General features: G+C 44.9%; 1 protein-coding gene across 5 annotated transcripts in view; it reads left to right on the plus strand.

The window, feature by feature from the left end:
- GRID1 (glutamate ionotropic receptor delta type subunit 1) overlaps window positions 1-23643 on the plus strand; it is a 791530-nt gene that overhangs the window by 329935 nt on the left and 437952 nt on the right. The window contains exon 5 of one of the 5 annotated variants that reach the window (XM_063669881.1): window positions 1944-2045. The exons of the other annotated variants lie outside the window; for them this stretch is intronic. Within the exon in view, the coding sequence (XP_063525951.1) occupies window positions 1944-2045 (102 nt within the window). The remainder of the gene's footprint in view (window positions 1-1943; window positions 2046-23643) is intronic. 5 annotated transcript variants of the gene reach the window in all.

A 23643-nucleotide genomic window follows, 5' to 3' on the forward strand; every position in this document is an offset into this window, starting at 1 on the left:
CATCCACCAATCCACTGATCTATCCATTCATCCATCCATCCATCCACCAACCCATTGATCTATGCATTCATTGCATCCATTCATCATAGGTCCATCCATCCCTCCATCCACTTGCCTGCCCATCTGTTCATACATCTGTTCATCTAGGCACAATCTGAGGAAAAGATAGACAAGGCCCTTATTTTCAAAAACTCTCACACTCCAATAAGGCAGGCCAAAGAGGAAACAGATCATTGTAATTGTAATCACATGATAAAATGATTACAGGGGACATCCTAGATGCCAGGGGAGCCCAGGGAAGGCCCCTTACCAGGAAGCAAAGCCTCAACTGGTTCCCGGGAAGCAGTGTGGTATTGCGGAAAGAATGTTTGCTTTAGAACTAGTCAGAAATGGATTTGAATTCTTTCTCTATCACTTACAGTCTGAGTGACTATGGGCAACTGCTTGGAGCCTTCATTTTCCTCCCCTCTAAAATGGAGACAGCTAAACCCACCAGGCTTCTGGAAAGATTCAGTGAGGTGATGTCTGTGCAGGGCCTGACAGAATGCCTGCCATTAGCAGCTGGTGGGTAAATTTTGGTGTCTTTCCCTCCATTTGCCTTCTTTGGTTACTTTTGAAAATGAAATACAGATCTTGTTTAAAAATATTTATATATTTGATATTCTGCACACACATACTCACACACACACACACGGAATTTAACACTCTCAATTCAGCATTAAACTTTTCCCTTTTTCTGGGCAACTCACAAGGACATCTGTTACCCCGATGCCATTAGCTGCATTAGCACATCTATAAGTACCTCATTAAAAAATAAAATATTAACAACATAGCGGGAGCTGTAGGCTTTCCATTTGATTACTCTGAAGGGTAAGTTTACTTAAAATAAGCTAATTTATAATTCTGAAGTTGTAAATTTGAATAACACTGTCCCCTGAAGACTTTTTTCAATGAATCCAAGTGTAGACACAGAATCCTCAATTTCCATAGGGGCAGCCCCAGGGTCAATGGGGATGAGGTGACACAGGGTGACACCGTCTGATTGGCATCCTTCTTTTTCCTTAACTCAGGGGGAATGCAGCCAGCATGTTTAACACTGGAGCTGGTTGGTGGGAATTGGGCACTTGTTGCTATGGTAGGACTGGTTACCATTTCCATCTTGTTAGGACACCTAGTGAGCCACTGGTTCTGTGGGTGTAATGGGAGAGAGAGCTGACATTCTTGCTGGCCTGGAGCCCTGTCCAGTCTGGAGGCCCAGTGGCCAACTGAGAGGGCTCCGGGTGGCCCATCTGCCTGGGACTATGGGGAGACACAGAGGTTCCTTTCTGTCTGGGTGTTCCTTGGGGCTGTCTTATAGTCCACACTTCTGCAGGCAAGACTGCTGCCCCCCTGCAAGGGCTTCAGGTGGTCTCCGTGCAGACTTTGATTGTGCTTTTGAAAGTGAAGTCCACTTCTTATCTCATCTACATCCAATTCCCAGCCTTCTCCAACTCTTGTTTTCTTCCCACTCCTTGGATGACCCAGAGACTGAAGCATCATTCATCCTCATGGGCTTCCATGACCTGCTGTTCTAGCTCCTCTCTCCCTCTGAGGAGCATGCCAAGCCGGGCAGCAAGTGCTCATGGCCCTTAATAGAAGTGTTTGATGATGATGATTAGATCATGGGCAATTTGTTACCATAACATTTACTTCTCACATTTTTCTTGGAAATTACATCTGTCTCCAGCTCTTCTGCTTGACTCAGGACAGTGATTTCAATTTTTGCAAAGAATGTGGTCCAAAGAGGCAATTCATTATTGAAGAAAGAGCAAAGGCCACAGAGCTGGGTGGGCCAGGCTTCTATTCCAGCTTCTCTGTCTTCTAGCTGTTTGAATCTTGGAAAGCTTAAGTTTCTGGGCTTGAATTTTCATGTTTGCAAAATTTCTTCTCCCTCCTTCTCACAGATATTTAATGAGCACCTATTACATGCCATTCAGAGAGAGACGGCCACAAGCCAGACTAAGCCCCCTTTGTCATGGAGCCTACATTGCAGTGAAGTGGGACAGGTAACAACCAGATAACCACATAGATATAAATATGGTGAAGATGAGTAAGGGGAAAAGATAGGGGTGAAGGTCATATTACAGAAAGGTGGGGAGGGGAGGGAAGGCCCCTCTGACATGGGGGCATTTGAGAGGCCTGAAGGTGGTGACAGAATGAACCAATGGGACGTAGGGGAAGAACATCTAGGCAGAGGGAACAGCCAGTGCAAAGACTCTGAGCAGGGGTGTATTTGCCATATGCAAGAAACACCTTGGCAGCAGGTCAGGTAGGGCTTTGTGGGACTTTGTAAAGAAATTACAAAAGTACAAAGAAATGTACTTTAAGATGGAAGCTGTTAGAGAGTTTGGAGCAGAGCTGCTGTGAAGAACAGACCATGGTGGGAGAAGGGAAAGGAAGGATGCCTTTGAGAACACTGTGGAAGCAACCCAGGCAAGAGGTGGTAGGGGCTTTGACGAGGGGGGCAGAGGTGGAAAACCTAAACAGTGGTCAGGTTCTGGATGCATTTTGCTTTTTTGTTATTTTTGTTATTTTAGATTCAGAGGGTACATGTGCAGGTTTGTTATGTGGGTATATTGCATCATGTTGAGGTTTGGGCATCTAATGATCCTGTCACCTAAGTAGTGAACACAGTACCCCATAGGTAGTTTTTCAACCCTTGACCCTCCACCTCCTGCCCCCTCTTTTGAAGTCCACAGGGTTTATTGTTCCCATCTTTGTTTCCATGTGTACTCAACATTTAGTTCCCCCTTGTAAGTGAGAACATGCCATATTTGGTTTTCTGTTTTTGCATCAGTTTGCTTAGAATAATGGCCTCCAGCTGCATCCATGTTGCTGCAAAGGATATGATTTTGTGCTTTTGTATGGCTGCACGGTATTACCTAGTGTATATGCATCATATTTTCTTTATATTTTGGATTTTTTTTCCATTTAGGAGTGGAGGTTTAATAGGCAGGAGAAAAGAGAAAGAGAAACAGCTCTCTCTATAGAAACGAGGGTCTCCAAGTGGAAAGGACCAGCTGGTGGCAAATGTGCCAGATTTTATAGGTGGGTTTGAGGAGGCGGTGTCTGATTTACATACAGCTCACAGATTGGTTTGATCAGGTATGATGTTTACATAGTGCACACGGAAGGCACCATCTTGTTTGCTCCTTACTGTACACATGACTGGCAAAGAGAAGGAAGATGGAGCCACCATCTTGAACATGTCTAGTCCCTAGTTCCTGCTGGCATTCACCCGTGCAAGCTCCCAGCTTGCTTGTCTATGTCTGCAGCCTGACTTTACAGGCTGCTCTTTTTTAGAAAATGATTTGGAGCTGCCTTTCATTAAAAAGGAAAGCCTTAGTGAGGACTCCCATGCCCTTACTATCTGCCTAAGTGATTTCTTCTTTACTCCTATATCATTCCCCACTCTGGAGTGGTAACCCTAACTGCTGTTAGGGAGTGTTGGATGATGACTCTTTCTGGCTACTTACTGCTGAAAAGGGGCATCATGTGCATAATAGCAGCTAGGGCTCCTCCTGGGGTTGATCTAAGGGTCCCTGGAAGAAGGCATGTGCATGCATGGTTCTATCTGCAGCACCCTTTGGAGTTTGATTGCTGTCAACCATTCTGATGGGTAGTAACACTGTTTTGCCTCCACCAGATGTAGCTGAAACGTTAGTATACAAGTAACATTCGTTTTAGGATAAATGGTATTGGATTTGGGTAGCTAGAGAAACTTTAGTGTTAACCTTTGGGGAATCTTTCCTGCAATTATTAATCCCTTCATGACTTCCATAGACCATCTAAGACATGCTTAAACCTTCTGTCTTGCCCTAAATATCCTTGTTTTAAACCAACCGTTCTCTTTAGGAAAAGCATTTACCATACAAGATCCTTTCTTATATAAAATCTCTTTCCTTTATAACCTTCTTTACATAGCCAGGGTGTGACATACTACCAAAACCAATAAGAAGTTCTAGTAGACTCAGTGATAGTAAACCTTTCATGCTTCCTTTTTGTTGGTAACTATTATCCCTTCTTTAAAGACAAGAATTAAGCAAAATTCTACAGCAATGGAAACTCTCTGTCCAATATTTCAGTTAGAAGGTGCTACCGTGTATAGCTCTACTGCAAATAGTAGAGTAAGTATAGCAATTCCTGCAAGAGTAACATAGTAAATTATTTCCACCTAAAATTTTACTTGCCAAGATATAGAATTTCCTTCTGGGGGTCTATGAAGTTCCTTGGTTTTATTTTCCCAAACAAAGAAACCTCCGGGTTATGGACACCCTACTCACTTTCATTACCTGGCAGAATTTGCAGGTTAATTGCCCAGAACTAGCATATTGATCCAGATTTCTATGTTACCTATCCCTTTTTGTTTCTTTCAAGCTGCAGAAGATCACCACTAGATTCACAAGAATAAGCAAGGTTAGTCTAAATGTAGGCAAAAAGCTTAAAAATAATTAATGTGACTAGGATTTAATGACAAATGTATGATAAACTTTGGAGTATAATTTCTCTCTCCAGTCCTCATTTTTGGTAAAAACAAATTATGATGGGACATGTTGTTCATAGAATAAACTTTAGCCTTATACTTGGCATGATTATTTGCATAAAGTACAAGAATGATTATTAGGCCTTTTGGATTGGCTTTGATGGAACTCTGTTCCACAAGGAATCTTAGATAAGACCTCTTAAAGGTGAGCTCAGACATGGGTTCATATTCTCAAATACCTGTGAGTTGGGTGATCCTCTCCTAGATTTTGGATGTATTTTGAAGGCAGATTGACAGAATCTGCTTAGAGCTTGGATGTCAGTCTTCAGAGAAGAGTCAAGGACAGTGTCATCACTTTTGGCCTGAGTTATAAGAATGGTGAGACCATTTGCTACAATGACAAGGAGGAGAGAGGAGTGGGTTTTGGGGGGAAGTAGAAACCAGTGTGTTTTTGGAAATGTTAAATTTGATAAATCCAATTAGAAGCTTGAAGGAGGCAGCTGGATCTACTATGCTGGAGATGAGAGGAGAGGCTGGAGCTGCAGGTACACCTGGCGACGCACCAGCACATAGACACTGTGCATAGCCATAGTATAGCATTAGAGGGATGCTTAAGGGAGGAGAAGGGATCTGGGGACTGGTATCAGAAGGGTTGCTGTAAGGGCTAAGTGGGGAGCATAAAGCAATCAGCTTTCTTGCCTCCCACCCTTCAGAATTCATGGGACATATCTTACCTTTAGATTTTACAATTTGGAAGTCTACTAGAAGAGCTGGGACTTTTTTTAAGTATAAATATTTTGCTTATGATGACACAATTTTTATTTAGTTACAAACCTGTCATTTGAGATGAAAATGGCCCTTTCCCAGAGTCCCTCCTACCAGGTGGCTTTTCAGAGAGAAGGGTGGATACTCCAGTGCCCTGGGCACTGGCTAAGAGGTATGCTGAGGGGAGCCCTGGCTGTCCTGAGCAAGTCATCTCTGGTAAAGACTGAGCGTCACATGCTCCCCTCTTCTCTAGGTTTGAGCCCAGCTGTTCCATGTGAATCTGCACATGAATATTTAAAGATCCCAATATCTAAAGATAGTTCTCATCATTTCTAGAGCATTCCAGGGCAGATAACAGATACCTGTTTTGTTGTAGGAAGACCAGGGCCAGTTCAGTTCGGTGGACTGACTCACCTGAAGTCAGACAGTAAATCAGTCCATACCAGTGACCCTGGCTTCTAATCCCATGGCCTGGGACCTTAATTCCACAGCCTTGATGAGTATATAAAATTCCATAACCTCCCCAGAATGAAAGGGGCAGAGTTGCCCCCAAACAGCATACAAAGATTGAAGCTTTGATTACTCACACAGCTGCTGTAGTGCACAGTTTGATGGGGGCAGCACACATATGCAGTGGGAGCAGGCTAAGGTGGCTCCTTGCTCATAATTATTCGTCAAGGAAGTATTGGGTGGAGTTGCAGGAGGCAGCTTTGGAGCCACACACACCTGGTGAATGAATGGCATCTCAGCGTCTTGTGAGATGTGTAATTTGAGAAGAGTCCCCTCACCTCTTTGAGCCTGAATTTTCTCATCCATACATCACGGGATATTAACTCTTACCTCCAGGAATGGTTAGAAGGATTAGTCAGATGATGTACATAAAGGAGCCAGCACAGAGCGTGGTACAAACCCGGTGTTCATCAATGTTTATTCTCTTGTCTATATACAGCCAATGAGAAATTCATGATGGTAATAGGTACAGGTTAATGATGAGCAGTTTCTGTAATGACTGTTGTGATAATGTGAGTGTTGATTTTATGCCAATAAATCAATTAGGAAACCTGAGCTGAGGAAACAAGATGTCTGATGTGTAGGCAAAACAAAGGCAAACAATGTATGTGACTGGAAGCCGTTGGCTGTGGCTTTTCCTGAAGGAAACTTGGTCTCAAACGGACCTTGGGAGAAGCAGCTCCAGACTCCCTAAGCAGGATATGATGATCTGAGTTCAGGAATATAACACCTGAAAAACTGGAACTAAAGCTGTCTCAGCCACTAAAATCAGGTAAGGGTTTCATAGCAGCACTGTTCACAACAGCCAAAAAATGGAAGCAATTCAAATATTTGTCAGCTGCTCAATGGATAAATAGAATGTGGCATATCCATACAATGAAATAGTATTTAGCCCTGAGAAGGAATGCAGTTCTGACACATGTTACAGCTTGGATAAAACTTGAACACATTATTCTAAGTGAAAGAAACCAGGCAAAAAAGGACCACTATCCCATGACTGCATTAATATGAAATGTCCAGCAGGCAAATCCATGGAGACAGAGAGCAATGAGTGGTTGCAGGGGCTGAGGAGAAAGGAAAATGGAGAATGACTGCTAATGGATATAAGATTTTCCTTTGGGGGTGATAAAAATATTCCAGAACTAGACACTGTTGATGTATTAAATGCTGTGGCATCTTATACTTTAAATGATTACAATTATGGATTTTATGTCATGTGTATTTTACCACAATTAGAAAATAATCAGATAGAGAAGTCTGGGATTTTACTCCAGGAGACCCTCAAGACAGGCTGCTCCTTCTGAGTGGAGCTCTTTGTCCTGCCTCCCGTGGCCCCACTGTGGGCCAGACTTAGCCCAGCATGCTTTAGACAGGTTGTTTCTTTGTCTCCACAGCAGCTGTGAGAGTGGTGCTGTCCTACTTTACAGGCCAGGAACAGAGGCTGAGAGCATGTCATGCATTTTCTCCAGTCCCAGGCCAGCATGTGCTGAACTGGGATTCACACCCCACACATCTCCACATGAGGGCTGGACCTGCCACCATAAGCACCAGTCTCTGGTCATCCAGCATAGCCACTGTCGTTTATTGAGCGTTTACTATGTGCTGGCTCCAGGGTAGGTCTGGGCTGCTTCTCACCAGTTAGGTTCAATTCTGGGTCCCCTATGCTGAGTACAGTGTCTGGCAAAGAGTAGAAGCTGAGTGTGTGTTTGTTAAGTACATATTAGGTTTTTGTCACTGACGTAGTTGACTTGGTTGTAGATGGCAAACTGTATCGAAGGAATGGCTTTCTCTTTGACAGCCAGCACCAGTGGAGATTTCAACAAAAGTGAGCCTGAGTCCTACCTTCTCTGAAGTAAAGCTGCTTGAAACCCTCATCCTCCATTCCTCTGAAACTTGGCAGCCACAGCTCATCAAGCAGTTGAAAATCATTTATATGTTCAGAAATGGGCAATTCAGTATTGTAAATTTTGAAAATTAACAAACTGTTAAAGGATCACTGTGCACTTGAAGTTGTGGCAGAAAGCAAGCATTTCTGCGCTTGTAAGAGCAATATGTATGTGTGTGTGTTTCAGATATTACTCATCAAATACAAGCATATGTTTATAACTCTCCATCTATATGCAAATAGTTTGTGGTGTGGCGCTTATATCCCAAACAAATAGTGTGAAATGTATATAAATTATGCAATAATATAGATGTTGCACATATGTTAGTTGGAGCGAATTATCATCAAAACTCTGGGATTGGATGGGTTTGTGTTGTGCATGTTAGCAACAACCCCTTGGGCCTTGAGGGCAGTGCCAGTGAAGGTCTTGCTGTAGGAGCAAGCCAGAGGGTAGTGTGGCCTTGGAAGGTGGCTGCTTCCCTGCCCCAGGGCACAGAAGGACTGTACCCTGAGGCACAGGGCTTAGAGGCAGGTTCCTCAGAACAGAGGTGTGTTTTTCAATTTTGCAGGCTCAAAATTCAATTTTACTGGAGTTCTAGGGGAGTGATTGGGCCAGAGGCATTATTCCAGGTCCCAAAACTGGGTTGATTATCTATTCACAGGGAGAAGTCCCACTGTCCAGGCTGAAGTCTCACCCTGGCTGAGCTGCATGATATCCGCTTGTATACACAGTGCAGGGCACAGATATCAGGTTCTGCTCCAGGTTCAAAGTTCAGTCCTGCCACTTACTATATGTATGACACCTGAAGGAAACATCCACCCTCTCTGAGTCTGTTTTCTTATTTGTAAACCGAGGAGATAATGGCTCCTGTTTTGGGGTTGTGGTTGGGGTAGAAATGACAGCATTTGGAAAGCACGTGGTACATAGAATGTGCTCCCAATTGGTGGAACCCCTTGATTGTGACTACCATCGTAGGAAAGCTACAAAGGGGAAGCCAATTCTAATAAGGCTGCTTGTGATCATTAGGAAGTGAGGAGTCAAGTGAGTCAAGTCACTCTTGTTGGAATCACTCGTATTCAAGGCCTGGTCTCTGCACTTGAGCTGCATAGTTTTGATAGCAGGACAATGCTTCAGAAACGAGCAAACCACCATAACCACTACATTTACATGCATTATATTACCTAGTGCTCCCAAAAGGAAGACTTGGTACTGTTACTATTTGTGGTCTGCAGCTCAGCCAGGGGAAGCCATGTGTCCGGGTCACAGAGCTGGTGAGAGGGGGCCAGGATTTGAATCCAGCCTCTGTGGACTGATTTCTCCATCAGGGCTGCTTCCTTGCAAACTGTTCTGGCCACATGGGGACATTTTGCTGCACTTTGAGCCTCTCTTATCACATGATTCCTGTTTAAAGCAGTTTCAAACCATGTGTGTGGTTGGGAGACTAACACTGGGACTGACACTGCAAACTCCTTAGACTAGCTTTCCTGGAATTAGCCTGGTATAAAGACTCCTGGGGCCCAGATGACATCCTAGGATGACTGGCCTCATCTCATCTGCTCTGTGGATGTTTTCCCTGTTTGAGTGTTTTCTTGGCAGATAGGGGTGGGAATACCCATCCACTGTTTTCCTGGGCCAGGGGCAGGCAGACCCTTGCATGCTGGACCAGAAGTGAGTGATGGGGCAGGAAACCACTAGGGGCAGGGAGGAGAGGCTCTGCCCAGCTGGCTAACTGTGAGGCTGCTGGGAAGCAGAGTTGTGGACAGAAGCAAGTCTGGGTTGCAGCCAGCCAGAGAGGTAGGGCTCAGAACAAGGGAAACTAACTTTTGGGAGGAGCCCTCACCTGGCTCAGATTTGCTCATCTTATGGAGCCCCGGCACCATCCACGTCATGGTGAGGCTCCTCGCAGTGACTTTGCATGGATCACTGTGTACCATTTAGAGCATCTCACAAGCAAATTTAGCCAGGCTTATTTTAGGCCAATTGAAGTTGTAGGCATGCTGCCTGGGGAAAAAATAGATCTTTTCTCACTTGATGTGTGACAGATGAGAGCGACAGAGAGGCCCCTGCACTCTATCCTACACACCGTGATTGCTGCCTGGGGAACTGGGGGCTGGCTACCTTATTATCCTGCTTCTCATCATCACTTCTGAGGTGTTTAAATGGGTCGTTTGCACCAGACAGCTGGGGGATAGCGGAAGAAGAATGGGAAAGAGGAAACAAGCAAGTTATTTTGCGGATGCTAACCAGGTCTGGCTGTCTCTGCATACTCATTTGTAAACTGGGTGATCTCATCCCGGACTGCCTATTCCAGCCCTGGTCATGGCTCATGGGGCCCTTGACTAGGGAAATCTGACAGCTCTTATTCCATCCTCAGCATCTGGAGACATAAGTGGCTGGCCATGGTTCAGAGGCACTGTAGAGGAGAGAATGAAGAGGAAGAAGAGGAAGGCATTAATTTAACATAATTAATGAGTACTCACTCATGTGCTAGGCATACAGACATGGCTGTGATGATGGTTATTATTTTTGTATACTTGTCTGTTTATTTGCTGCAGCGTAAGTGAGATGTGGTGAGGCCCTTGTCATGTGTAGTGCTGGGACAGGAAGGGAAGTTACTTGATTCATCTGAAGGGAATAGATGCAATTGAACTTAGAGAGGTAGGAGACCAATGAGATATAAGACAGCGTCTGGGAGGAGGCCTGGGTTCTTGCGTGTGTGGCTGTGTAAATCATACATGATTCAGGGAGCATAAGAAGTCAGGAAGAAGAATGTGTTTGGTCAGGGGGAGGTGATGAGTCTGGCCTTGGGCATTCTGGGTGTGTAGTGTTGGTGCGGTTTATGTGTGCAGGTATTGTCAGCAAGCAGTGGGTAATAAAGAAATGGTGTTCAAGTGAGGGGTCTGGACAGGGACCTGCAGAAGCAGTGGGCATGGAGCAGGTTGCTGAGAGAAGGTTTAGAGGGAAAACTGGACTGAGGGACTGAGCCAGTGGAGATGGGATGGGCAAAGACAGCAGGAGTTCAAGGGCACCCTTTGAAAGTGGGATCAGATTAGTACTTAGCTTGTGGGGTTGTGAGAACTGAAGGAGGTAGGGCTTACAGTGAAGCACAGGACACAGTGAGCCCGCAGGCCATGTTGGTTGCTCGTGTGGATTGCAGTGATGACTGTTATTCTGCCTTGATTAGTTTTCTCCGTCTTTCTTGGGACATACATTTCACCTTTGGACTAGGTCAGATCTTAGTGCGGAAAGGGGCGTGGTCTCTTTACTGCATCCCTCAGCAGGGCCTCTCTTTCTCCAAGCTGGGAGCCCCTGAGGACAGAGTGGGAGGTGGCAGCGTGAGGAGTTACAGGGACCTCCAAGCACCCTGGGCTGGGGTTTGGAGGCTGGGAGAGCTGCAGTCGCTCTGCCCAGGAGGCAGTGGTTACAATATCCTGTGGCCCCCCCCAACATATGACCCTTGTTTGGGTGCTGGTCTCTCAATAATCTTGCAGGTCTTAAAAAAGGAATTTTTTTAATCTATTTTTTTTTGAGACGGAGTCTCGCTCTGTCACCCAGGCTGGAGTGCAGTGGTGCGATCTCAGCTCGCTGCAACCTCCGCCTCCTGGGTTCAAGCAGTTCTGTGACCTCAGCCTCCAGAGTAGCTGGGATTACAGGCGCCTGCCACCACGCCTGGCTAATTTTTGTATTTTTAGTAGAGATGAGGTTTCACCATGTTGGCCAGGCTGGTCTCGAACTCCTGACCTTGGGTGATCTGCCCTCCTCGGCCTCCCAAAGTGCTTGGATTACAGGTGTGAGCCACTGCACCTGGCCAAAAAAGGAATTTTTGACGCCATCCATTCCCCAGTAGATTAGTGGCCTTGAGCTAGCCTCTCACAGACACCTTGGGGGGAAAAAAGAGCGTCAGAACTGCCCTGTGTTTTTTTTCATCCTTTAACTGACTTTGGGGTTTGGGGCTAATGATCCTCATGGGCAGGAGGCAGCATGGCTGACCAGGGGACCTCCCTGGCCTCACCCTGTGGCCCTGCACTGTCCTACGCAAGAGCCACCAGACACAGGTGGTCATTGAGGGCTTGAAATGGGGCCGGTGCTACTGAGCACCTAAATTTTAATAATATGGAATTGAAATTAGTTTAAATTTAAAAACTGACACTTGATTCAAGTATTAGAAAAAATTTTAAGTATGTTTGGAACAACTTGATTATGTGAATCTTCTAAAGATACATTTTATAAAATATAAAATCAGATCAAGTATTTCTGATGAAAATTTAGCATTTTGATTAAGATGTGCTGTAAATGTACAATACACACTGGTTTAGAAGACTTCATATTAATGTAAAGTATCTTATTAATAGTTTTTATATTGATTACATGTTGATAATATTTTAGACATATTGGGCTAAGTAAAATGTGGTATTAATCGGTTTCTTTTTACCCTTTTATAGTGGATGCCAGACAATTTTAAATTGAATATGCAGCTTGCATTCTACTTCTTTTAGATGGGGCTGCTCTAGACAGCTCGGGACCCAGGCTGCAGCTCACCCTCAGCTGACTAAGAGCTAGTAAGCCCTTTGCAGACACACCTGAGGGTGAAGCTCTCCAAATCTTCTGGGGAGGTCTAGCGCAGCCTGTGGTCTGAGAAGCCGATGGCTTCAGGGTTCACTTACAGAATATACTAAGCAGGTGAATGGGAAAATTTTGCAGGTTTAAACCAGACATCAATCTGAATATAAACTGTGGACCTGGGGTGAAAATGATGTGTCAGTGTAGGCTCATCAGTTGTAACAAACATGGTACTGAGGCATGGGATGGTAATAATGTGGAGATCATGCATGTGTCGGGGCTGAGGGGATATAGAAATCTTTGTCTTTTCTGTTCGGTTTTGCTGTGGACCTAATACTGCTTTTAAAAATGAAGTCCTTTTAAAAAACAAAAAGCCTCAAGCAGAAGAAAAGTGTAAGAAAAACAATTAATGAAACAAACAAACAAAAACCCTAAACAGACATCTCAGGGTGTCATCAATGTCTTTTTCTGGGGGAAAGAAATCTGCTCAATTAGTCCCTACTCATCATGGGCGGTGTCTGCTGATCAGACCAGATCACAGCATTGTTGAGCACATTATAGTATTATAATAAAAGGCTCAGCTGGAGGGAGGAGACACCTGTTCGCCAAGGAGTCTCTCCTGAGATTCTTACCAGGAAACCCAGAGAAGCCCAGATAGGGAGGGAATGCCTTTTAAAAATTTGCTTGGCTTTCCTTTGGGAGATTAAGGCTTTAAATTACACCTGCAATTACAAGTGGATTCCTCCCAAGCTTTGATGGTGGTCTTTGCATTGTAGAGTGGCTCTCAGACACTTTTATCGTCCTGCCAGGCAGGCAGGCAGGTCAGGTTGAATTAACCACATATGAGAATCAGAAAAGACAAAAACGCCTTGCAAAGCGGTCTCCAAGAGTTCTGGGGGGCTGCTAATATTATGTTTTCTCATCTCTGTGTGTTCATTTATGAAAATTCACTAGTCTTAGGATTTTTGTACTTTTCTGTATGTCTATTATAACTTCAGTAAACATAGTTTAACAAAAGGCTCCAGAGTCAGCTGTCACTGTCATCAAACCCACAAGGAACCAGGAAGATGCTGCTCCCAGAAGGGCTTCCCTTCTCCCCAGGGAGGCCTCATCCTGTGGGGCCTGCCTGTCCTGTGGGCTTTGGATGCTGGAGGCCTGTAGTGCTGGCTGACCTCAGATGATGCTTTAGGGTTTTGCAAATGGTGGAAATGGAGCTAATGATGAATTACAAGGCACTTTCTACTCTCCTCACTCCATCTGTTACTTCCTCTGACCCACAGTCACCTCCACACTCTTGACTCCATTTTAATAGGCAGGAAATTGAGGCTTAGAGAAGCCAAGGTCACTGAGCAAATAAGCAGTGAAGGTTGGAACTCAGTTCAGCCTGATTCCCCTGAGCCCACAGGCTGTGCTGGGGCTGTGCCCATATGCACACAAGGGCCCACAGGCTGGAGCTGCATGGGTGAGTGTCGACTCCTGCACATCCAGCATGGATGGCTCAGTCGGTCAGCGCCAGGAACCATCCTGTCAGTCTCACAGAATCTAGGCAGCCGGCTCTGCTTCTGCTCCTCTCCTGTGCCAGGCTCCGTCCTTGCTCCTGCCTGGCGCTTTGCAAATGTGTGAGGGTCCCACTCTGCCATCTAAAGGAAACTGATTTTTCTCTCACATTGGAACAAGTTTGCTCATAAGCAGATGTGCACTGTCTCACCTTGGCCAGGGCACTGCCAGCCCTCTGAGGGGAGTGTGCAGAATGCTGAATGTGCTTGTTGACATTACACCTGAGACATGTTTGTGTTATAAATGGGTACAAATTGAATTTGGCTTAGGTGATATATGATGTCTGTCATGTTTTTCCCCATGGTAAGTCAGTTAGAGGAGAGCTAATTTATTTCAGGTTGGGCATTCCAAGCTTTCATTGTGCTTAGCATGGCCATATTTCCCTCTGCAATCACTAGGATGAAGCTGGCAATGTACCAGGGCTGCCAGTGAGCTGGCCACTGCCATCAGTGTGCTCCTCGAACCACCCTGGCCCTGGGTATACATGCTGAGGATGCATCGTGGCCTTGGCCAAATAGATTTTTGCCTTCTTTTGGCCCATGAAGACCTGGCTTGGAGTCAGACCTCTGTTTGAATCCTGATCTGCCACTTATTAGCTATCACACTAGCTGTGTGACTCAAAGCAAGTCACACAACTTCTCTGAACCTCAGCTTCTTAATCTGTGAAAGATACAGATGCCAACTTCTACCCAGGGGAGTTCTGGGAAGATTAAATAGACAATCTGCAAAGGGCCTAGCATGCATGTGAATTGCTTTTCCTCATCTGTGAATTGAGAACACAGATTCCACCCGTGTTCTTGGCTGGCCAGGGTGTGGTTGGAATGGAGCTGGGGTCATGGGCAGGAAAGGGGAAATGCCCCATGCCCCGAAGCCCTCCAGCCCCCAGGAGCCCTCTCCCTGATGGGGGCACTATGGACATCCTGATGAGAGTGGGTGGCTGAGGCCTTAGGGGGTTTGTAGAGAGGTTCCCAGGGGAGCACCACCATACCAAGGGGGCACATGCCTGTGCAGAGCACAGCTGGGGTGGAGGGGGCAACTGTGTGAGGACACGCATTGTCAGCGCTGGAGATGCGGGTGTGCAGGGGTCCATAGGCCCTTCTGTGGTGCAGATGCCAAACCTGGTCTGGATGTGTTTCTGAGTGGGCTTTGAGGCAGCTGCTAGGCCTTTGGTTCAAGCTGCCCATCTCTTTTCCTCTGTACTTTTATAGGAGAGAGAAGGCTTCACCTTGATCAAAGTCACCATCTTGTCCTATAAGAGCCACTGGGTCCTGAGTTGCACACACAGTCCAGAATCCAGTGTTAGGTGTCCTGACTGTGCCTTCTGATTTGGAGCTGCAAACTCCTCAGCCCACATCATCAGTATCTTTTGGAGAAGGCCCATCATGGATGGAATTTACATCCTCTCTTGAAGTTACCCAAGTGCAGAAAAATATTTGGTTGCATCATGAGAAAAAAGAAGACAATATTGTGTGGGTGGTGTTAAAACCCTGAGTCTGTGGCTGGTAGAAACTGTTGAAACACATGGCAGCCTCCTGCCACACAGCCTTTGGTGGGGCAGGGAGATGGAGGTGGAAGGCAGGGCTGATCCTCTCAACCGCAGGCCAGAGCTCCCCAAGCAGCAAGTCTTTGTCTGTGGCCCCAGCATTCTGGCTGGCTGTTTAGGGCTGGTAGTCTCCAGAGGCACTCATAGGAGGTTTGGAAGAAACAGCTCTGGAAGGCGTGGGCACCTGCAGTCACGTGCATGTAACAAAGCCAGCTGTTTGCTCTTGGCCTTGGAGCTGCAATCAAGAACGTAGGACTTGTTGGAGTGAGAGACAGGTTGTCACGCTGTGTGAGAACACTGCATGTGTAACTCGAGTTCCCCCAGACATTTTGGCATGGGCTGCCGTCTGTCTTGTAGCATTTGCTACATAAGCTTGTCTTATCTCCCCTGACATGGTTATGGGAGGCCAGAGAGCCAGTCTGCTTTCCTCACACCTGCTACAGGCGCTCACAGAATTCTGACCAAGCTGGGCAATTTTGATGTGTTTCAGGGAGACCTTTCTGATGCCAGGGTTTGGTTGTGGCTCATGGCATGAAGGAGCTCATCAGAAGTCTATGTGCCCAGGGCTGAGGTGCATGGCCCAGGGCTGGATCACCCCTCCACTGGAACAGAGGCGAGTGGACTGCCCTGTTGGATGTGATCCATATCGTTCTCTTTTTCCTAGAGCTGTGGGACAAGTACAGCACCTTGCAGCTGGGGGTGAGGTGCCTGGGAGAGTCTGTGTGAGGAGGAGGGACATGGTACAGGAAATCTGCGGTGAGGCAGCTGTAGCACTGAGTCTGGGCATGGTCTATTGGGCTCAGAGTTGGGGCAAATGCCTCCACACACGTGAGCACAAAGGGATATGCCAACCTCCTCTCTTTCCCTCCTTTGCAAGGCCCAGGCTGGACCTGCATCCTCTCCCAAATCTTCCTTCTCTTTCCTACTTGGAATCCTCACACCTGCTTTTCTACCTGCAACATGCTCAGAACTACCAATCATTCACAATCATCAGGGATAGCTACTTTGATTCACACAAATAACTCAAGGATGGAAGGACACTTGTGTTGTCAGCTGAATACTGTGGCCCTCTGGATTAAATGTCTTCCAGCCATACCTGCCCCTTGTCCTGGAGACACCAGGGCCAATACAACCAAATGGGCTATGACATTGAACCATGACCCAGTTGTGCCTGCTCAAGGGTTTTGGGGAAGGTGGCTGGAGAACCCTTGCTTCTGCAAATAAGGCTGGAGCAACAGGCAGCCTGGTGCCTAGTTCTGTCTCTGCAGGCCGATGGCTGCAGTTCTGTAGCAAAATTGAGCACTTACTAAAGTGGGGTCAGTGCTTACTAAAATCTAACATGAGACCCTGTAGTCCAGCCTTCTTTGACAATTCAAATTCTGAGCACTTGCTGTGTGCCTGGTCACATTGCCCAGAGACGCAGAGAAAGAAGATGGAGAATAAGGACAGGTTATACATGTCTCTTGATACTTACCCATGTGCCCGGAATTCTATTTTCAGTTATTATTCTCATAGGTAAAATGAGGGAATTGAACCTGGGAGAGATTTGAGTTATTGTCTCAAACAAATGTTTTATCACACATAGCAAGTAAGTGGTTGGGGTCAAATTGGAAACCAGGAATACTTAGCAGCAAGTCCAATACTTTGTGTCTGTAACCTTTGATCTCTGTAGTTACATGTGTGTAACTTCTTCCTGGGATTTCAGACTATTTCTGCTTCAGGGCCTAGCAGATGATTGGCACACAACAGCACTCAGTAAAAGTTCATTGAATGAATGACTTAGGCTGTGCTAGACTCAAGACCAATGCCTCCTCTCATCAGAGCACCCTCATTCTGTGGATGCTGAGTGTGAGAGATAATACCCCTGACTCTAAAGTCCAGGGTCCCTCAACCACGTGGTTCTGGCCATCCAGCTGCTCACCATTTGCGGGGAGATGGAATAATACACATAAAAGAGGGTGGTGGGTTTAGAAATGGGAGGCAGAGATCTGAGACAGCAATTGCGGTATAAGGCTATTTTTCAGAGCCATTGAAAATAAAATATCACAGAAGCAGGAAAGATGTGAAATACAGAAAAGAAAGACTAAGTTCCTTCATTCATTGTATATTCCACTAATATTTATGGAGGACTACTTTGTGCTAGACACTGTTTTCGGCTGCTGGGGGATAGGAGTGAAGAAGACAGAAAAAGTCTACCCAATTTAGAGAGAATTCATAGAAATAAACTCTTACTCATAACTCTCACTTACATAGTTACACATGAAGAAGGCTTGCTTCACTTGATTCCTTAGCAAACATTTGCCGCCCTACACTCTAGGGATTCAGAAACAGAGATTGCTGCTACTCTTGTAAGAGATGGTGCTCTTACCATCCTGGCTAACACGGTGAAACCCCGTCTCTCCTAAAAATACAAAAAATTGTCCGGGCATGGTGGTGGGCACCTGTAATCCCAGCTACTTGGGAGGCTGAGGCAGGAGAATGGTGTGAACCCAGGAGGCAGAGCTTGCAGTGAGCCGAGATCGTGCCACTGCACTCCAGCCTGGGCAACAGAGAGAGACTGCGTCTCAAAAAAAAAAAAAAAAAAAAGATGATGCTCTTTGGGGTCAATCTGACTATTTAACTCAGCCTCTTATTTACTTCCTACAACTCATCTGAGACTTTGGTCCCTGGATAACTGTCTTCCTCACCAGCCCAAGTCCAGACATAATGCTCGGTAACTTCCCTGTCTGTGTGGCAACCCCTCAACACATTTCCTTGACCTCCTGATTTCCAGTGACCCACTCCTCCACTGTCCCTCAGCTTCCTACTTCCACAGCCCCATCATGGTCCTTAGCATCATCTGAAATGACTCCAGCTCCTGCTTTCTGGCCACATCTGTAATAATATCTGTAATAATTTCCCCTGCCTCGCCTTCTGTACTGTCAGGTTCTGATTGCAATGATGAAGTTCGCTCCCACTAACTTAATCAGCTAAAATGATGGATTGTTAAGATACTAGGCAGGTCACAGAGTCGATGGGAAGTCCAGAGAACCAGATTAAGAAAATGAGCAGCAACCAAGGGAGTCTGGGCCCCAGAGCAGTTGGATCCCCTTGGCCACAGTGGGGCTGGGCAGTAGGGCTGTTGCTGAATGTGGCTGCCACTTCCACTCGCCCTGCTACTTCCTCCACAGCTGGACATTGGCTTGCACTAGCATGGTGTCAATATTCTCTTAGATTGCTTGCATTTTTGTATCAGTTTTCATCATATTTAGAAAGTTGGGTAAGATTATCCTGTTTCCACCTTTTGCCATAGCTGCCAGAGCATTAGGAGAGAAAATATCTAACCCCATTAAGCATCTTTGGTAGGAGGAATGAGCTTTTCTTCTATGAAGACTAAACCTGTGGTTGAGTTTCTAACCAACTGAAAGGGAGTTTGGTGGCTGGAAAGCCAAAGGAAAGCCAAATGTTCACGACATTCTTCCTTTTTGGCTGACTGACACCCATGTGCATTTCTTCAACCCATATTTTTGAGCACCTGCTATGGAACTGGCGCAGTTCTAGGGGCTGAGGCAGTGAACCAAATATAAAATTCTCTGCTCAGATGAGACTTTGAGGAGATAGACAATGAACAGGATGAATAGGTATATGGTATGTTATGATAAGTGCCACACAACATTACAGGAAAAGGAGCTGTAACATTTTGAGAGGGACTCAATGTTAAATATGGTGGTAAGAGGAAGTTTACTGGGAAATGGGCATTTGAGCGAAAACCTTACAAAAGGTGAAGAAACAAACTATCTGAATAACTCAAGAAAGGGTGCTCCTGGCAGAGAGGACAGTAAACATAAAGACCTTAAGTGAGGGCTTGAGTGGATGTGGGGGCTTACATGGAAATGGGGCTCGAATAGAATGTCCTCCAATCAAATGAGAGGCCAGCGTGGCCAGAGTCACATGAACCAGAAGGAGAGTAGTATGAGATGCAGTCAGAGGGAATAGTGCCCAGCCTGAAAACTTGCTCTTTTTAAGTCTATGGCATTCTGGCTAGAAAGTGAGCCATTGACTGAGTGTAATTGTAGTGCTATGGCAGTGCGCTTCTGGATGGCATCTACATACTTGCTGAGTGATCTTTGTGGTATGCCTAAATCTGCTTCTCCCATCCATGCTAAAGGAAGTCCTGATGTGGGCTGAGAGAGAGCCTGCTGCGTGGCCAGAATGTGCAGGCAAGGAGAAGCCTTCTGGTGGCTTTCTTGTGGCTCCAGGGCCTGACCAGGCATGACCATGTATATGCCCTTGTACTGGATGATGGAATGCTAATGCATATCCTTAACTTTTTGACTCACTCAGTGAATCTGAAAACATCCAGTCTATGTTGGGTGGCTCAGCCTATGCATTAATATGGTTTCCATTTAATATGGTTTCCATTATTAGGCATTTCTTCTTTCCTAAGTCTGTTAGAAAGTCAGGAACTGCCCAATATGAAAAATGAGAATAGCTTCTTGCCAAGTAGAGCATAACTTGGCTCCCAAGCCCTATAAATGTCTGGCATGTTTCACTTGTGTGAGCTCCATACAGCATCCTCACTCAGTGGAGTCATGTTAAATCCTGACTTGTTTGGGAGCTGAGTGTCAGAGCCTCTGTCCTGTAGCTTGGAAAAAGTAGAGAGCTTACTTTTTATCTGGGCCCCATTAAAAGTTGTCAGAATTTCAACTTCTCCAGCGAGTGGATCAGAGCAGCACACCCAAATATGGCATCTGTTGCCTCCAAATCCAGAAAGGCTCACCTCGTGTTGTGCCTTTTTGTGAATAACATGGGATGCAGGGGACAGCATCTTGTTTTTTCTTCTGCAGAGTACATTCTGACAAACCATACAGCACTGAGCTTCCAAAACACTTAACTAAATTTTGCAGGTTCATACAAGTTATTTTCTACCATATATACACATATCTTATCAAGGCACTTCATACCTGCTAACTTGTGCCCTCTATGTCTTATCAGCATGATGTCATCAATGTATTGGACTAGCATGATGTTCTTCTCTTAAATGGTCAGATGGTCAAATTCTTATGGACTGTGTAGCTCAGAGACAGAAAGTTGCTATGGACCTCAGGAAGGATAGTGAAGGTTTATTGCTATAGCTATCTGGAGAAAGTAAACTGCTTCTAGTAATTTTTGTTGTTGTTTGGGATAAAGGGAAAAACATACTGACAGGTCAATAACCATGTACAAGTTGCTAGGGTCTGTATTGATTTGATCCAGTAAGAGACCATATCAGAAATAGCAGATGCAATTGGAGTCACCACTTGATTAAGTTTATGATGATCCACTGTCAATCTATATAACTCATTATTTTTTGTATCTGCCAACTTAGAAAGTTAATATAGGGATGTGATTGGAATCCTCTGCTTTGTACTTTTCAAATAGTTAATGAGGAAGCAAATTTATCTGATTTCTCTAGGGATGTAGTCATGTTTTTTTGTTGTTATTTTGGTAGGAAGAGGGAAATAGTTTACATTTTGCCCTTTTGGCCTTATTAGCCCTCACTTGATTTTCAGGGAGAGTCGATCGGGAAGTTTATCTTATTGCTGAAGATATCTATTCCAAACAGACACTCGGGAAATTGGAAAACAGCTATTGAATAGGTCTGAGGTCCCACTGGACTGACTACGGTTGAAACTCTATTTTTCATTTGACCTGCATTGGCCCCTACTCTGACCCATGGGTAGATCCAGATGTCCAGGAATTAGGATTAGTTAAGATCCAGCATTCAATGATACCCCAAAGATCGTGGTATTATTTCCTTTCCTCCAGTGCAAAGTTATCCTGATAAATAGTGTGTTAGATCATTCGGGCTGCTATAACAAAACAGCATAAATGATTTTGCTTATAAACAATAGTAATTTATTTCTCACAGTTCTGGAGACTGAAGTCCAAGATCAAGGTCCCAGCAGATTCAGTGTCTGGTGAGGGCCTACTTCTTGGTTCATAGAAGGCATTTTGTCATGGAGTTGTCACATGGCAGAAGGGGTAAAAAAGCTCTCAGGAACCTCTTTTAAAAGATCCCCAGTCCTATTCTAGTGCTTCATGATCCAATTACCTCCCAAAGGCTCCATCTCTTAATACCATCACCCTGGAGGTTAGGATTCCAACACCTGAATTTTGGGGGGGACACAAACACTCAGCCCACAGCAAATAGTTTCAGGTCCCTTTAGGGAAGGCTAAGAAGTATTAAGTATTCATGATACTTAATTGTGATGCTTTATGTGAGTTGAGGTTTTCCTGCCTTGTGAAGGGTTCAGGGTCAGGGTCAATTAACCTCTGCCAGCTCTTTCCATGGGTTAGAACATTCTGACGACCCGTCTGGCTCTGCCGATTCCCTAGGTGCTAGGTACACTTTACTCCTGGTGTTTGTGTGGGTGCTCTGCCCATCTCTGTTGAAATCAGGGCACTAGTTTCAACTGCAGTTGACCAACACTTTGTAGCCTGTGGAGACCAGGCACTAACATGTTTTTCCAAAATGCTAGCACTCCCCTCACCTTTGTATTTATCAACACTTGCTGAAGGGAGTGGCTTTTGGGAATGTGGTTATAGGTGAGTAGGGTGAGGTATATCTACTTTATTTTATTTATTTATTTATTTATTTATTTATTTATTTATTTTTTGAGGCAGAGTCCCTCTCTGTTGCCCAGGCTGGTGTGCAGTGGTTCAAGCAGTTCTCTTGCCTCAGCTTCTTGAGTAGCTGGGATTACAGGTGCCCACTACCACGCCTGGCTAATTTTTGTATTTTTAGTAGAGACTGGGTTTCACCATGTTGGCCAGGCTGGTCTTGAACTCCTGACCTCAAGCAATCTGCTCGCTTCGGCCTCCCAAAGTGCTGGGATTATAGGCATAAGCCCTCACGCCTGGCCAACATACATCAACTTTAATATTTTTTTGGTCTTTGGACTGCTTCCTCTACATTATGTCAAAGAAGTTTGGCATCTCAACTTCATTTAGAGTTCATCACTGTTGAGTTTATATTTCTGTTAAATAGCTGAGCAAACAATTAGAACCACCCTCAGCTGCTTGTACTAGGACATTGAATTTAGAATTCTGGCAAGTGCCTCCATATCAGTGAATTTAGTCTGATCTGAAATTACATTCTTTCCTCCTTGGAATAGTCCTCTCAGGGTCCAGTCCTTTATATTCAGTTCATACCTCGAGCCTCAGATTTAGAGATCTGAGACTTTTTTTTCCTCTTTCCTTCATTTATACAGAGCACTTAAAAGCTGTCATCCTAATCCATGCCATTGTCATTAATCTTTTCATGCTTTTCATAATATTCTTTGGGAGTCAAACATTAGTGTCCCAAAATTTTGCTTTTAATTCGTTTTATTCACTAAACAATATTTAATGAGCATTTATTATTTGCTAGGTATTATTCTAGGTGTTAGGTATAGCAGAAGAAAAAAAAATGACAAAAATCTCTGCTCTCATGGAGTTCCCAATCTAGCAGAAAGTTTATTTCAGATGATCACATGTGCTAATTTAGTGAGTTATTTCGTCACTGCAAAAATATTGGCTTCCAGCTCCTCATTTCTGAATCCAAATTAGATTTTCATTATCTTTGCCCTCAATGAGATTAGAATATCAGCCCCAGATTTCTTTCCTTACTTCTTATTGCAATTGGCTATTAAGTAATCCTCACATTTTCATTTTGACCATCTCTATTCTTCATCCAGAGTGAGTTTTTTTCAAAATGCAAGATGTGAAAGTCATCTCCTGCACCTACCCTGTCCTTTAAAGATCCCTATCCCAAATTCCTTTAAAGATTTCTATAGAATTTAGGGCAAAGATTGGAATCTTGATTGTGGCCTTCATGATTCATCTGCCGCCTAATTTTGTGCATATTTCTTCTGCCTTATTTTTTTCTACACAAACACACACATACACACACACCTTCACACCTTCAACTCATTACTTTTTTTTTTTTTTTGAAGACATAGTCTCGCTCTGTTGCCCAGGCTGGAGTACGGTGGCAAGATCTTGGCTCTCTGCAACCTCCTCCTCCCAGATTCAAGCAACTCTCCTGCCTCAGCCTCTTGAGTAGCTGGGACTACAGGTGCACACCACCACACCTGGCTAATATTTTTTTGTATTTTAGTAGAGATGGAGTTTCATCATTGCCCAGGCCTGTCTCCAACTCCTGAGCTCAGGCAATCCATTCGCCTAGGCCTCCCAAAGTGCTAGGATTATAGGAATGAACCACCATACCCGGCCTCATTACTTCCTTTTCATATTCAGAAATCAATTTAAACTTTACTTTCTGGAATCCCAGTCCCACT

The sequence above is a fragment of the Pongo pygmaeus genome, chromosome 8 (genome assembly GCF_028885625.2).
Source record: "Pongo pygmaeus isolate AG05252 chromosome 8, NHGRI_mPonPyg2-v2.0_pri, whole genome shotgun sequence".
In the NCBI taxonomy this organism is placed as follows: domain Eukaryota; kingdom Metazoa; phylum Chordata; class Mammalia; order Primates; family Hominidae; genus Pongo; species Pongo pygmaeus.